This window comes from Sabethes cyaneus, chromosome 2 (assembly GCF_943734655.1).
Source record: "Sabethes cyaneus chromosome 2, idSabCyanKW18_F2, whole genome shotgun sequence".
Lineage (NCBI taxonomy): Eukaryota > Metazoa > Arthropoda > Insecta > Diptera > Culicidae > Sabethes > Sabethes cyaneus.
Window position 1 is genome coordinate 52297016 of NC_071354.1, and position 14207 is coordinate 52311222.

The following is a 14207-nucleotide window of genomic DNA, read 5'->3' on the forward strand; positions in this document are numbered from 1 at the left end:
AAGATAGCAACGTCATCTGCAATGCGCAGGAGTTGGCTTTCCTTGGTGAAATTCGTGCCTCTCGTTCCGATACCCGCTAGTCGGATCAACCCCTCACCCCGTCATCTTGTCTCAACCCCCGCCTCGTCTCGAAAGGACTCGAGAGTATCCCCGAGATGAGCATGAAACACATCGCTCGATCCAATAATGTGGCTCTGATCAATCGCCTCAGTTTATCCGGAAAACGGTGTTCGTGCATTATCTGCCATAGCTGGTCTCGATCGACTGTATCGCTTGCCGCTTTGAAACCAATGAAGATGTGATGCATTGTACTCCCGACATTTCTTGGAAAATCTGGTGCATAGTTGCGTGAACCCTCATGAAACCCGCCTGATAATATTCTTCAAAACCGCGCGGTATCGGTGACCGCCTGCGTCCAGTCTTCTTGTGAAGTACGTGGTCCACCTATTCTATAAAATTTTTAAAGCTCCTTGTAACCCGGAATACCGGAGTAACTGGTTAATCGCGTAGAAACAAGTCCTTCATCCTACAATTATTTAATTTTTCCAGATTCAAACTTCCTTTTACTTCTGTCTATGTTTGGTCATCCCAATGCTCAGGACGTATTCCCCTAGATGATATTTGTCTGGAAGCTTCGACGTTTTGACAGAATAGAAGGGATAGTGCAGCGCGAAGTCACAAAGCACTTTTCTTACTACTTACAATCCAATTCGATATTATACTAAACGTGAAGCACAAAAGAAAATTGGTTCTACATCAATCTTCGAGAAAGAATTGCAGGCCACTCTAGATACTTATAAATGTGATGCAAATACCAAACAAAGAGCCAATGTTTCTTACACCATTATTCATCATCATCAAAACTATTTAATAAATTGGAAGTACTTCAACAGCACAAAGTCTTTAAACTTATCTAAACATTAATAATTGTTAACCTTTTAAATAGTTCCACTGATCAGATTAAGATGATACACCTCATACTCATACTCACATGCACGCATATTCATAGACGTTGTAAAATGAAAGAATAGAATAGATTTTATTGGACAAAACTGATTTTGTTGTTTTGGGCATTTTTTAAAACTAATACCTTATTTATTTATTTACTTTTTAATAGAGCTTTCAAACAGTAGTTGGTCTGCCCCAAACTAATATCTTAAATTTCTGGGCCCCGTCATACAACACCTGTACGATAATCGGAAAAATGGCCCTTTGTGAAAATGATCTTCATGCGAAATATTCAATAAATTCCAGACATTAGCGTTTTTTTATGGAAAATGAATTGTTAGTGTTTTACTAGTATGCAAACGCTACTGTACACGTTGTGAGATGATTTTTACCCACCGTTTCTACACCAAACTTAATTAATTCATTGCCAAACTAGCATACAAATCTTTTTACGAAACCACAATAACTCAGAGCTAAGCTCCACCAAGTATCCAGCACCAACATTCAACAACAACAACCAACAAACAAACTAATAGCAATAGAAAAACAACAAAAACTACACTTACTTTCGAAATAATCTCCCGATTATCGTGATCGCAACTACAACTGTCACACAAAATTGCATCCTAATAATATACAAAATATGTGTATTTATAAAAAATACATTGCGGTTCGAATTTCGTGATGATCAGAGTGGTGTGGATGGTGTTTGGTTGCGTTGCGACGATTTCGGATCGGTGGTGCGTGAGTGCGGAAATCGAAAACCAAACACATTTACGTAGCGGAAGCACGTTGCAGTCGCATTTGCAACAGGAGTTGTTTTTTTTTTGTTCAACGGAAAGAGAAGAAAAACAAAGTAAAGAGAAGGTGTCCTGGTTAGTAAGCAACTACTATCGGTGCTGCAGTGGTTGAATAATGCTGGCGATAAATCGAATTGATATCACGATTGCAATCTACGTGCCTGTGTTATTCCTAATTATATTCACTCTGTTTCTATCTAGTTTGCTAGGAGAGTAGCTCTTTCACCGAGTCCGCTGTATACAGTGCAATGCAAATGCAGAAAACCAATCACTTACCTCTTTCGTAACACGTTCAAAGATCACCTTATCCTTGTCTTTGTCGCGCATTTGTGATTTGAGACGTTCGATCTCTTTCACAAACTCGTCACGTTCCTGCTCTCGTTCGGCTGCCTGCTCCTCCAGGAACTGGCGGGTGGCTTTGAGCTGCTTATCTGCCGCCTCGATCTGGACCGTTGCCGGCAAGGTGGGGTTGAAGAAGTTCAAGGTTGCAGGCACGCATCGAAAACAAGCATTAAAACAGATGGAAGCGCGTTTCAGCGTTTTGCATGTTTATGCATATAACAGCAGATGATAAAAAAGAAAACAGAAAAAAATCTCATTTGAAAAGAAGCTGCTTGAACAACTGTGGGGAACACTCGTCAATTGCTATGTGGGTGAGTGTATGCAACAAGCGATTAGTATGCAGCATAAAAGAACGCTGATGTTCCACCGTCATGAATTGAACGAGGATTTATTTTAAATTTTCTAGAGCATGCATAAACTAATAGTCAATACTTACTTGAGCCTGCAGATCCATTTTGTCACGTTTTTCATCTTCCATGTACCGTTCTCCCTCCCGGCAAAAGTCTTCTACCAACTGCAACAGAATACCACTATTATCTAGGGTATTGTCGGGAGAGGTGCTGCCCAGAAGATGCTTGGCACGTTCTTGCAGCTCTACAAAACTGTTTGAGGTTCTCTGTGCGGTGGGTAGCAGGGCATTTGTTCCATACCCTTCGCTGAACTCAACCCGTTGACTGCTCAGCTCCATTAAGTGCTGTTTAGTTTCGTTCAATTCGATTACCAAACTGTTATGTTTACTTTCGAGAATACGTTTTTCGTCTTCCGACTTCAAAAGGCGGTTTTTCAGTTCGTGCAGTTTAATATTCAACTCTCCGTTAGTTTGCAGTGCACCCAAATCTGCGGGCAAACTACTAACAGCGGTCAGCTGGCTGTCAGTAGCTTTGCTTGTTCGCACTAGGCTTTCGTCAAACGAACGAGCGCTTGCATTTTCCTTTTTGCTGGTTCCACGTTTTAAACCGTCTTCTTCCTCACAACTGTCACTCTTGATTGAAATTTTATCAGCATCTTCGTCTTTCATTTCGAGCTTTTTCGGTAGCTTTTCCCAAAGCGCCATTATATGAGTCGCGTGAGACCTTAGCGTATCCAGACACTCGTCCAGATTCAACGACTGATTTGGGTCTTCTCCTGCACCATTATCTTTCGAAATGTACTCAATCAGAGAAGGATCCTCGATTAGTGATTTTAAGCCTGAAACATCCGGGGCAAATTTAACGAACTTTTTCGCCGAACACGCCGATATATTTGAAGCATTTATGTCCAGTATTGAAGTGTCAAAAGTATCCTCCACTAGTCCCGGTATGATGCCAAGTTTGTGCAGCTCATCAATAACTGTGCTATTTAGATCCTCCTCACATCCTGAGACGTATTTCAAAAATGCACCAAACGCACTACGCAACGATGCCGATAGCTCCCGTAGATTGTCCCGTTCACTAATAATCTTGTCCAAATCCCGAGCCGAATCAAACGTCGATTGACGCTTTAGCTTCCACTGCAACTGCTTTTCGAACTCAGCCTTCATGCGGGCCATCTGAAATGAAAGATTAACAACGTTTTCAGTAACGGTAAATGAGTAAATCACCAGCACCAGCCGTACCTCTTCCTCATGTTTGATTTGAAGCTGTGCGATTTCCAACTGACTTTTGGCAGTGAACTTTTCTCTGAGCAGTATCAACTCCGGAGGCCAATGGCTATCTTCGGTGGCAGCGTCCGACAGCAGTGCCTGCGAGATAGAAGCATACGTATTGGGCGATGAGAATCGTTATCGTTAAGCTGAGTGGTTCATGTGAACACAGATAGTATATTGCATGTGTTGATGGGTTTTGGTGTATTTTTCGGATGTGTTATAACTATGTTGAGTCACGACTCGTAATCTCTGTCAAGATTGTACCGAGCAATTTCACGTCGATTGACGGGAAAATTGCGAGATTCTGCGGTGTAAAATTTCAGACATGAAATTTACATATTATGTGATTTCTAACAAATGTTTCGGATGCACGTCAATCTTATCAACTCAACATACAATTTGAATCTATTTGTTGAATGTTTTAAAACGAAAATACAGTTTAAACATTTGAATTTCAATACATTTTCAAAGATATGATTCAAAAAGCGTCAATTTGCAGAGCTCTAAAATAATAGTAAGATATTGCTGTCGGTTTTTTGTTTTAGAGAAAATTATATTTCTAATTGAAGAATATGACGTAGGTACTGAGACACAAACTGAAAGTATATGACCTAGCAGACCATAGACACGTATAATATCATATGGAAACAGCCTTTGTGACGCTACCGGAAATGAATATAAAACGTATGGTATGTATTGTATGGCAACAATTCAAAATATTATTTAGTAGCGTGGAGATTTTTGAAAATTATTTTATAGGTTTGGGCCTGCATATTCATTTAATTCCTAAACGCGGGTAAGTATTCTGTAACCATTCGACTCATAGCTGGAAGATAATGCCTAAAATGCCCATAGGCATTTTAACTGCATTCTGCATTATGCTGCTGCTAGGAGAGGTTGACGAAGCGACACTTGCTTTGGTGCCAGATTGTCGATCAACCTACCCGGCAGCGCCAGATTTTAACGAAAAAAATGTTTTATCATCTGTATTTTTTGATCGCCGAAGAAATAGCACTGTTACAAATTGTAAATTTCAGATGAACCAAGAAAACTGCAGAGTTTAAAAAAAAAGAACGGCACGGCGTAAAGACGACGAAAACGTGATGAAAGTTTAAGCATAAACACAAACATACGATATCGCTCGTACTGCTATGAAAACGCGGTGAAAAGATAACGAAAAAGTGATGGAAAGTTGACAAAAAAACGACGAAAGTCTGCAAAAATACTACAGAAATAAGGCCATTGCAAATTATTTTTAAAGTTTTTGTCCCCCGCCCTTGGAAATCGGCTCTAAAAATCGGGGGGCAAAAAAAAATTTGTTAAACCTGAGTAAAAATTTTTTGTTTAAAATCTATTGTTTGTGGGTGTTACAGCCTAACAAACTCGAAAAAAGAGTTTACGAAGTGTTAACACTTTTAGTACGAAACGAAAGCGGAAGTATGTAATTTTCGAAAATCGATAAAACATTTTTTTTTTCGATTTTGACTCTATTTTGGAAGATTTTTGCATGGAAAATAATAACGTATGTATGAAGAGCAAGAATAGATTCGGGTTTCACGATTAAACTTCAAGTAAAAATTGCTAAATATTTTAATTTTTTTGCGTGATTGCAAAAATCTGCTTTTTTTCGCTACCAGCAGACGTTAAAAAGACACCCAAAAAACAACCAGAAAGCGACAGAATTCACATCTATATCTATAAAAATGGATTTCTGTCTGTCTGCCGGTCTGTCGGTATGTTCCTTATAGAATCGAAAACTACTAAACCGATCGGCGTGAAAATTTGCATGTAGGGGTTTTTGGGACCAGGCAAGGTTTTTATGATAGTTAGAGATAACTCGAGAACTAATCAAGCAATTGGAACCAAATTTGGCATGCTAGGGGGCAAAAATTTTTTCTGTGGTGAATTATGACCCCTCCCCCTTTGAAGAGGGTGGGGGGTTCCCATACAAATGAAATATAAATCTCCTCATAACTCGAGAACCAATCAAGCAAATGGAACCAAGTTTGGCATGTGGCGATTTTCGGAGGCAAGAACTTTTGCTATGATGAACTAGCACCCCTCCATTGTTTAGGAGGGGGGGCTCCCATACAACCCTCCCCGCAGAAATCACCACAGTCTACATTTATTTGTTTGCCTAGGTCTACTGACTTCTATTAATTTTCTTTCAGTTGGGTCCGAACGAGCGACAGCGAGTAAGGAGAGGATTACCCCTGCGAGATGGTACTTTCCACGAAAAAGTTTTCCGTGAAATGGAACATTCCGCTTAATGGTATTCAGCGAAATGTTGTACAATCATGGCGAATATTGCTATCCACTTTCTGGCTAAGCAATGAGAGGAGTTATTTTCTACTTTACTGTGAGGAAAAATTGCAAATTTGCATATTAAACTACCCATCCCAGGTAACCAATAAGCATTAACAAATCAGCCATTAACATAGCCATAGCATTAACAAATCTAGCATTTTATGCTGCACGTTGTTGTATACTTGCTTTTTGACTGCATAGGCGTTGTAAATTGGCATCCAAAATTCTATTCAAATTCTTCGTGTCGGTAATTAGCTGCAAATTAGCATCGTCATTCGTCAGCACTATAAGAAGGTTAGCAGTAAAGTAGCTGTATATTTTGCCAAAATAGCATTTAAGTAGCATTTAAGGCGACTTAAATGCCTATTGGCTTGCATTTGAATAGCATTGGTGATGTTACCGGGGATGCTTTCATAGTTACGTAACTGCCAAAAGGATTCATCTAAGGTTGAACTCCTCAGAAACTTGCAAAACTCGAGACTGTGACAAAGGTACATGATTTATGTACAACACAGTTTAATTTGTGGCAATACGAAGTTGGTCGGGTCAGCTAGTAACAAATAAAAGTCAAATCAGTACATCAGGCGGAAAAATCAAAAAGTGAAAAATGAAAAATGAAAGACGGAAAGACGGAAAGATGAATGTGATGAAAGATCAAGAAAGAAAATCGAAAGTAAGCGTTCTTGAATAATTTCAGTCATATCTCAAATGTATTATGATGATCATCATCACATCAAGGACGTTTACTCTCGATATTATTTTTTGATCTTTCATCATTCGCCTTTTGTCTTTGTTTTTGGGTATTTCATTTTTCGTCGTTTAGCTTTACCGTCTTGTCTTGAAGTTGCATCTTTTTCGTTAAGTGAATTCCCAAGTACCATTCTAAGCTTTATGAATGCCCACAAGAGCGCTTGTGTCGCCTTTTGCTGTCGTCTTCTTGTTCTTTTTTTTATCTTTTTAACGTCTATTAGTCGTTTTTCGTTCATCTTTCATGGCGCTTTTGATTGCTCTTGATGACGTCTTTTTGACGTCATTTGTAGTCTTTTAGCATTTATGTCGCTGTCTTGCCGTCATTTTATTTTCTCTTCTTCGCCTTTTCTGTATCTATTTATTTGTCGTTATGTATTGTCTTTTTGTGCTTTTTCTGTCGTCTATTCACTGTCTTTTTGCCGCGTCATCATGGTCTTTTTGTGGTCTATTCGCTGTCCTTTGGATGGTAAATGGTTGAATAATGCGCTCCAGAACCACCATGAGGTTCCACAGCCTCTTATTCAGCAACTCCTATCTCGTGGTACCATCCGGGATACGTTCCTTAGTGAAAATCGGACAACCAGTGGAAACTAGGGTCGTATGCGGACAGAGAAGGGGGCACTCATGCGAAAGCTGAAGTGTAAACTCTTCGCCTGCAGGACGGTTCTCTTGACTGCCAGGAACCAAAGCAGAGGGTCCAAAGCCCCTAAAGGAGATGGATGTAATAGCTGTTATCCACGGCTAGTATGTAAAAACTTGAATGGATTAACCCCTAATCCAAGGTGTGACGCAACCCGTGCTGAGGGATGAATGGTGGAGGGGGTTCTATAAATTCTCTCGCCGCAACGGAGCCTGTGGAGTACCAGGGCGCCCTCCACAGCAATTTGCCCTTGCTGCATCAAGCCGGTCACTGATGCTGTAGACGATTTCTTACCGTGCAAGCTCTCTCTGCCAAAAAACAAAGAAACGAATGAGGTGGAGAGTAGAGTAGGGGAGGAGCAGGACTTGAACGATGCGCTAGCAGGGGTTCAGTCCTGATGCTCGTCTATCCTCAACACGCCGACTCGTTGTGAGTCGACAAACGAAGATGTGGCCCCAAAACTTTCTACTCACGGGTCGAGATTCACTCTGCCTGATCTCTGACTGTGTGCGGCTGAGAGGGTGGGCTGAAACAAAAGGAGAGCCGAACAGTTATGGCCAGTAGGATGGCTGTACAATCGCTCAGACAATCTAAATAAATATATAACGTGGAGTATCCACCCCTAGGTTACTCAAAAGTTGCTGAGTCTCAATAAGAGAGATCTCAGCAAGCTTACCGGTCTTGCGACAGGATATTGTCCGAGTAAATATCATCTTCGGAATCTCATTTTCATACAAGATGATATTTAACCTCGGAACACTTGCTCTGCAATCGTGGAGCACAAATAGTACGCAGACTGCAGTATCTCAAAAAGGGGAGATCTGGTTGGCGTCGCCGGTCAGGGTACTACGTTCATAAAGCTAGTCATCCCTGATTGGCACATATCTCGCTCCAGCTACCAGCCTGTCACTTCCTCAATAAGTGATAGGTAAGCTTGAAGCGTATAGTAAAACAATAAAACGGGGCATACCACAATAGTTCAAAATATTGGACGCAGTGGTAAGAGTACCCAACAGAGGAGAAGAATTCGCTGTCCTTTTGTGTAACAGCAGGATTAGTATTCTGTTTGATATTTTTGATAGCAAAAGTAGTATTCAATTTAATTTCACGGCGTGGAATTTTTGCAGTCAATTTTGATATTTTAACCGCTAAGTCGACCAAAATGAAATCACACCGAGTATTCAAAATCCGTTACATCAATATATCAAATTTTGTTTTCAATTTGCTCTAAAACCTTGCTCGAGAGCTTAGTGCAGATATTTCAGGGGGTGATAGAGGACCTCTTTTGATGAAAAAAAAAAATCCTTTTACGCATATGGTCAAAACTCAGTCGATACGTCAATACAGAGTTATTAAACATTTTTAGTTTTCCGTTCTGTTTGCCCTAAACTAGCTCGTCAACTTTCCATCATTTTTTGTTGTCTTTCCGTCACATTTCCATAGCAGAACGCTATCCTATTTTCAACATCTTTACTCAGTTAAAGTGAAAAACGTAAATTCGTATTGACAGCATTAAATTGTCCCTCTAAATACACTACTCATTAAGGTAAATCCTGTTTACTATTCTAGTCGTTTTTATTTTCTTTCAATAGAATTCTATAAGAAACTTTCATATCGGTGCTTAAAGAAAAAGTTAATAAATAAATAAAGACTCCGAAGCAGTATTCACTGCGTGACTTTTTGCCGTAATGTTTATTATGCCGTAGATCAAATTAGTTGTTCCATAGGTCCGTAAAAAATTCATAAATCCGAATCATAAATCATAGAACTACGGATAAATTAGTAGATCTGGTAAAATATGAATAGCATCGGTGGCATCTTGGCTAGGCAGTGCTTGCTAGATAGCTACGGGGTGAAGTGGCTGTCAAATTCATACATTTTCGATGTCCCACGCATAGGTACCAAAATGTTAATTTTGACAAGAACCAAAAAATTTGCTGGGAATTCCCCTTTACCGAGGACCGTTTAAAAGTTGCTCTCTTCACTCCTACATGGGAAAGAGATAGCAACACACCATGCCCTTGCTAGATAGAGTCAGTAAGACCATTGCACTAGCCCTGTACCCAGCAAACCACAAATCGTATAATAATGTGTGAAAATCATCTTAAATATCGCTAAACAAACTCGAAATCGCACACAAAGCTTAATAATGCGCACCCTAGTTTACATTTAGTCGTACAAAATGATAGTTACTGATTCACATACGATTTTCGTCACAGAATTGTATAGCATTATGGAACTAATCATGTTGAGTCGGATTGCATCGTATACAAATACTTATGAATGTGAATTGCTTTCATATAATTTGCAGTACGTATATCGGCTCCAAAACAGTACGCATATGCTGGTTTCATGCATCTAATGCGATTTTTCTGGATATATATCGGTACATATATCATATTTGTTACTTTGATATATGTACGAAAATGTTTGCTGGGTAATTGTCATGTACTCTCATATCCGGCTACGAAGTCTGCGGATAAGGAAGGATCAACTCTTGAGCAATAGTTTAGACAGTTAAGACCGAATGTGTTTACTTGTCTATTTGAATGAAACTGCACCGCAAATTTAGGCGTAATTCGTACATTTTTGGTCCTTCAAGAGCACTCAATTTGATAGAAATATGGTATTGGCTCGATAACGACGACAATACAGCAGCTATACTCAAGTTAAAACATTGTAGATGATAATCAAATAATCAAAAGAATCCAAGCAGATCTTTAGCAGATTCTCAAATATGAGTAAATGAGAAAAAATTTTCGGCTTAATCCTACTTCTAAATATTATTAAATTTAAGTGAAAAATAGATTAATTATTAGACAGCTTTATCGACAGTAACAACTACATTACGGATCGATTTGCCAACCCGCATAAAAATACATTCGGATGAATTAAGGTCGTTGAGATGAATATAATAGGGTGAATTATTGTTAATTAGATGTAGTTCAAGCAGCAAAAGTGACGGTAAATGAGCATGTCACTTTTGATATCTTTATTTAATTACATCATTTCAATTAAACCTATCGCCCCCACGTTCTTGCTTTGTGTTATGTTGCTAGAATACGTTCGTTTACTTCCGGCTGCCAAAGAGTAAATTGCTTACACCAATTTGTTTTTCAAAATATACCAATATTTCATATAAGTCTGAACACAGTATACTTGTGATTTGAGAAAAGTAATTCATCAATTTGAGAATCAGTAATTTTCATTAACAAACTTCTACCGACTCTTCAATGCATTCGAGCAATTTATCAAAATAATGAACGCAAAATAAGTAAATGTACGCACTGCTAGCCCAGAAAGCATGGCTTATTTTTACACACATGTACGAGTTTGTTGACTCCTATTTATAGTTCGCTTTGCTAGATCAAGCAGGCAAGTCAACTGCATCCCAGCCCAGCATCAGCATAATGCACAGATAGGGCGGACGGTTAAACAAAGCGTATCGAATTAATCTTTGTTTATACGCCGCATTCACAGTAAGCTTCAGTGTAAAGCGCGGTGGCATGTTCTTGGGGGGAAAAACGAGCATGTTGCTTAACTCGACGCTCTCTGTAATGACAAGAAAAATCACATATGTTGCAGGCACTAGACTTACGTTTTTGGCGGTTTTTTGCTGGAAATGCCCATGCTTGCAGCGCATGAAAAATGACGGACGGCGTGCGTAGATGGGAAATACGAAACATCCGCTTGACGGCAGCATAATATACGGGTACGGGCGGGATTATGCTCGCTAAGAAACGATGCAAAAATAAACGAATAAAGGCGGCCCGTTTCCTGCTCAGAAGTAAATCGTTGTTGATTGTGGAGACGACTGCACACGGAAAATCTTCTGTCTTTATGAAGTCTTTTGACAGCAAAATTGGTTTTAACCCCTTTCTTAAACTTGGAGACACAAGACAGACTATTGAATGTACAATCAGTAGCTCTGCAAAAGCCATGTAATTAAAGAAACCTTCAGGCTTTTCATCCATAGCATAAATTATACCAGAATTCATTCTGGCAAATGAAATGGAAGGAGGTGGTGCCTTAACGTTTTCATAACAAAATTAAAATACGCACGAGACGCAGGCTACACAAAAGTAGTCGTATAAGTAATGTTTCGAGCAATTTAATTATCACTATCATCAGCCATCTTCCATACAATCATCCCCGTTATCACTCGTGCGCCCAGCTGACAACGAATAGTTAATTATAGAACTGAACTGCTGTCTTCGAGGCAGCATCATTGGCACCGCCGGCCGCCGTCGCCAGCCGGGAAACAAACAAATAAAAATTGATGGTTCCCATGCTTCGCGAACGGAACGACTGGAACGAGCGGCTGTCACTGTTGTCACGTCCTTTGCCATGATTGCGTGCTGTTTTAACGCTTTTCCAATACGATAGGAGTTGATGGCCCACCCCGCGTCGAAATACTCTCCGGTCACAGCCAGCCAGCCAGCCAGCAACCAGGCACAGCATCCTCTTCTCCGAAGGCGGAAGTGAAAAGCGTAGACGTGAAGAAGCAAGATAAATTTTGGGCGAAAGTCTTAAAAATAGCACGCACATAAGTCGAAATGTGAGAAACTACATATTTTGATGTCGGATTTTACAATGGCATCGTACCCCAGTGAAAGCGGCTAGAAGGTCAATGATCAACACTCAACAGTTTTGTGAAACCAAATGTAAATAGGAAGTGGCAAAAGAGCTCGTGACGACGTATACGAGACGATGGAGTTCAAATGTGGGTTGAAATCCTCCGAGAGGTTTTTATTGCCATCCACTTGTGATATATCAGGTTGCCTGTCAATAGGAGCAGCATTTCAATCGTGGCAATTTCCTCATGTTTTCGCGCTAACGCTGACGATGAATGCACTCAGCACTCTTTCGGATTCCTCATAAAATGCAGAAATGAAATAAATTTCATTTTATTCCATCATGCTGCATAAATAAGGTTTCTAGCCAAATAGGACACGTATTTTAGTTTGGAGAAATTTGTGAAGACTATTTTATTGCATTCAATCAATCACAGAAGCCAAATGTTTAAATACAAACTAAAAAAACTGCAAACACTAACGATAGGAATCCGGGTGTTTATCCGGACTTTTCTACGCACTTTTGCAAAAAAAATCCATACGTGGTAGTACAATGACAATGGCGACACTGTCACTGGTTCCCAAGGAATGAATATGGCCAATACCCGGGTCTATTGAACATTAGTCAATTCTGAAGGGCAAATAGAAGAAATAATGCGAAACTGTAAACAACAGGAAGAAGTTTAAACGAAACTAAAATTTGGCAGCAAAACAAGAGTAAAACAAGTTAAGACAAAGGCTGTTAGAGCAAACACGCAAAATAGCAAAGGATAGGAAGGCTGAAAAAATTAAAAGAACACTGAACGTTTTCACCTCACGTTTATTCGTAAAAATATAATCAATTCTTGCTGTTCATACATACGTTGTTGTTGTTTTCCACGCGAAAACCTACCAAAACCATTCGAACTTTCACTTTTTTTTCGTACTAGAAGCGTTAACACTACTACTCTTGTCCAACTAATTACGCCCCATTTTTAGGGGGGTGGCAAAAACTTTAAAAATAATTTGCAATGGCCTAATTTGTCTGTAACAAGCTTTTCCTGTCCGAATCTTACCATAATGCAAGGTGCACCGCGAAAATTTCGCGTAGCTTTTCTATTCAAATTTCGCGTAACTTTTCTATATGACCTAGGTAACAATGAAAGACTCTCTTTGGTGTCCCTCTGTTCCGATTATTGCGGCGACTTAAATGAAATATAACTTAAATCGTCTTAACGGTTAGCTAACTGGTGACGCAATCAATCAATCGATTCATATAAAGCTGATGTGTTACAGTGCAGTTGCACCGTCGTGATAAATGAAAGAGAACAGACAATCTCTCATTGTTACTTAGGTTCTTTCAGGGTGGCCACTCAATTTCAAATTTCAAATTCCCGGTTTTTTCCCGACTTTTTCCCGGTTTATGTATGATTTTCCCGACCGAAATTTTTTTCAACTGGTCGGATTATTTTAAAATTGTTTGACCGTTTGAGAAACCGTTTTGATTTCTTGATAAAGATAATTGTTTAATTTAAATAAATTAACCTTAGATCGTTTAGAAATGGGGCAATTCATTTTGGCGATAGCGGTGCTCTCAGACGGATATGCAAGTTTTTGACTGCGTTATGTTGCTTGTAAACAGTTCTGCTTGGTTTATATTTTTTGTAGTCTAAAACTAATGTGGTTCCGAAATATTTATCATGCAAGAGGAGACAATAAAAATAATTGACACAGTCAACTCCAAAATCCGTCGGCGTCAACTCGGGAGCAGGCAAAACTGCTGGATTATCCCAAAGGTATAGTGGCGTGAGTAATTAAAAACTTTTTAACAAAATATGTTAGAAAATTCTCACGACTGCCCGCAAAGTGCAAACCAAACGTCGGAGTGAAACCCTTGATCGTCATCGGGTAAAGTTGAGGCTAATCCCAATATCTCAGATTGATTTGGAGAAAAAACTGAAGATAACTACTACACTGTGCGGCGAATATGGAAGGCTACAGGTAGTACCGAGCAAATGGCCAGAATTCGGGCATGTAAGTTGTACGACTGGGTGCTGACGAAAGTCGTTTTCAACCAATGATCGGCGGTCAAGTTCTTCAAAGTTCCTACTCGCGGGATGGTTCCTAGGGGATGCAAGTTTATTTTAGCGGATAAGTTTGTGAGAAAATGTATGATTTGGCTAGGGATCAGTTCCTGGGGCAAGAAAACCTAAATTTTGTGACGTGTAATATCATGAGCTACA

General features: G+C 39.6%; 1 protein-coding gene across 6 annotated transcripts in view; it reads right to left on the reverse strand.

Annotated features, from left to right (window-relative positions):
- LOC128737965 (A-kinase anchor protein 9) overlaps positions 1-14207 on the reverse strand; it is a 69195-nt gene that overhangs the window by 18855 nt on the left and 36133 nt on the right. For 5 of the 6 annotated variants that reach the window (XM_053832753.1, XM_053832756.1, XM_053832759.1 and 2 more), the window contains 4 exons: positions 3685-3810; positions 2527-3618; positions 2025-2192; positions 1515-1574 (listed from right to left, as the gene is read on the reverse strand). In XM_053832753.1, the coding sequence (XP_053688728.1) occupies positions 1515-1574; positions 2025-2192; positions 2527-3618; positions 3685-3810 (1446 nt within the window). The remainder of the gene's footprint in view (positions 1-1514; positions 1575-2024; positions 2193-2526; positions 3619-3684; positions 3811-14207) is intronic. The other variant, XM_053832754.1, reaches the window with a different exon arrangement.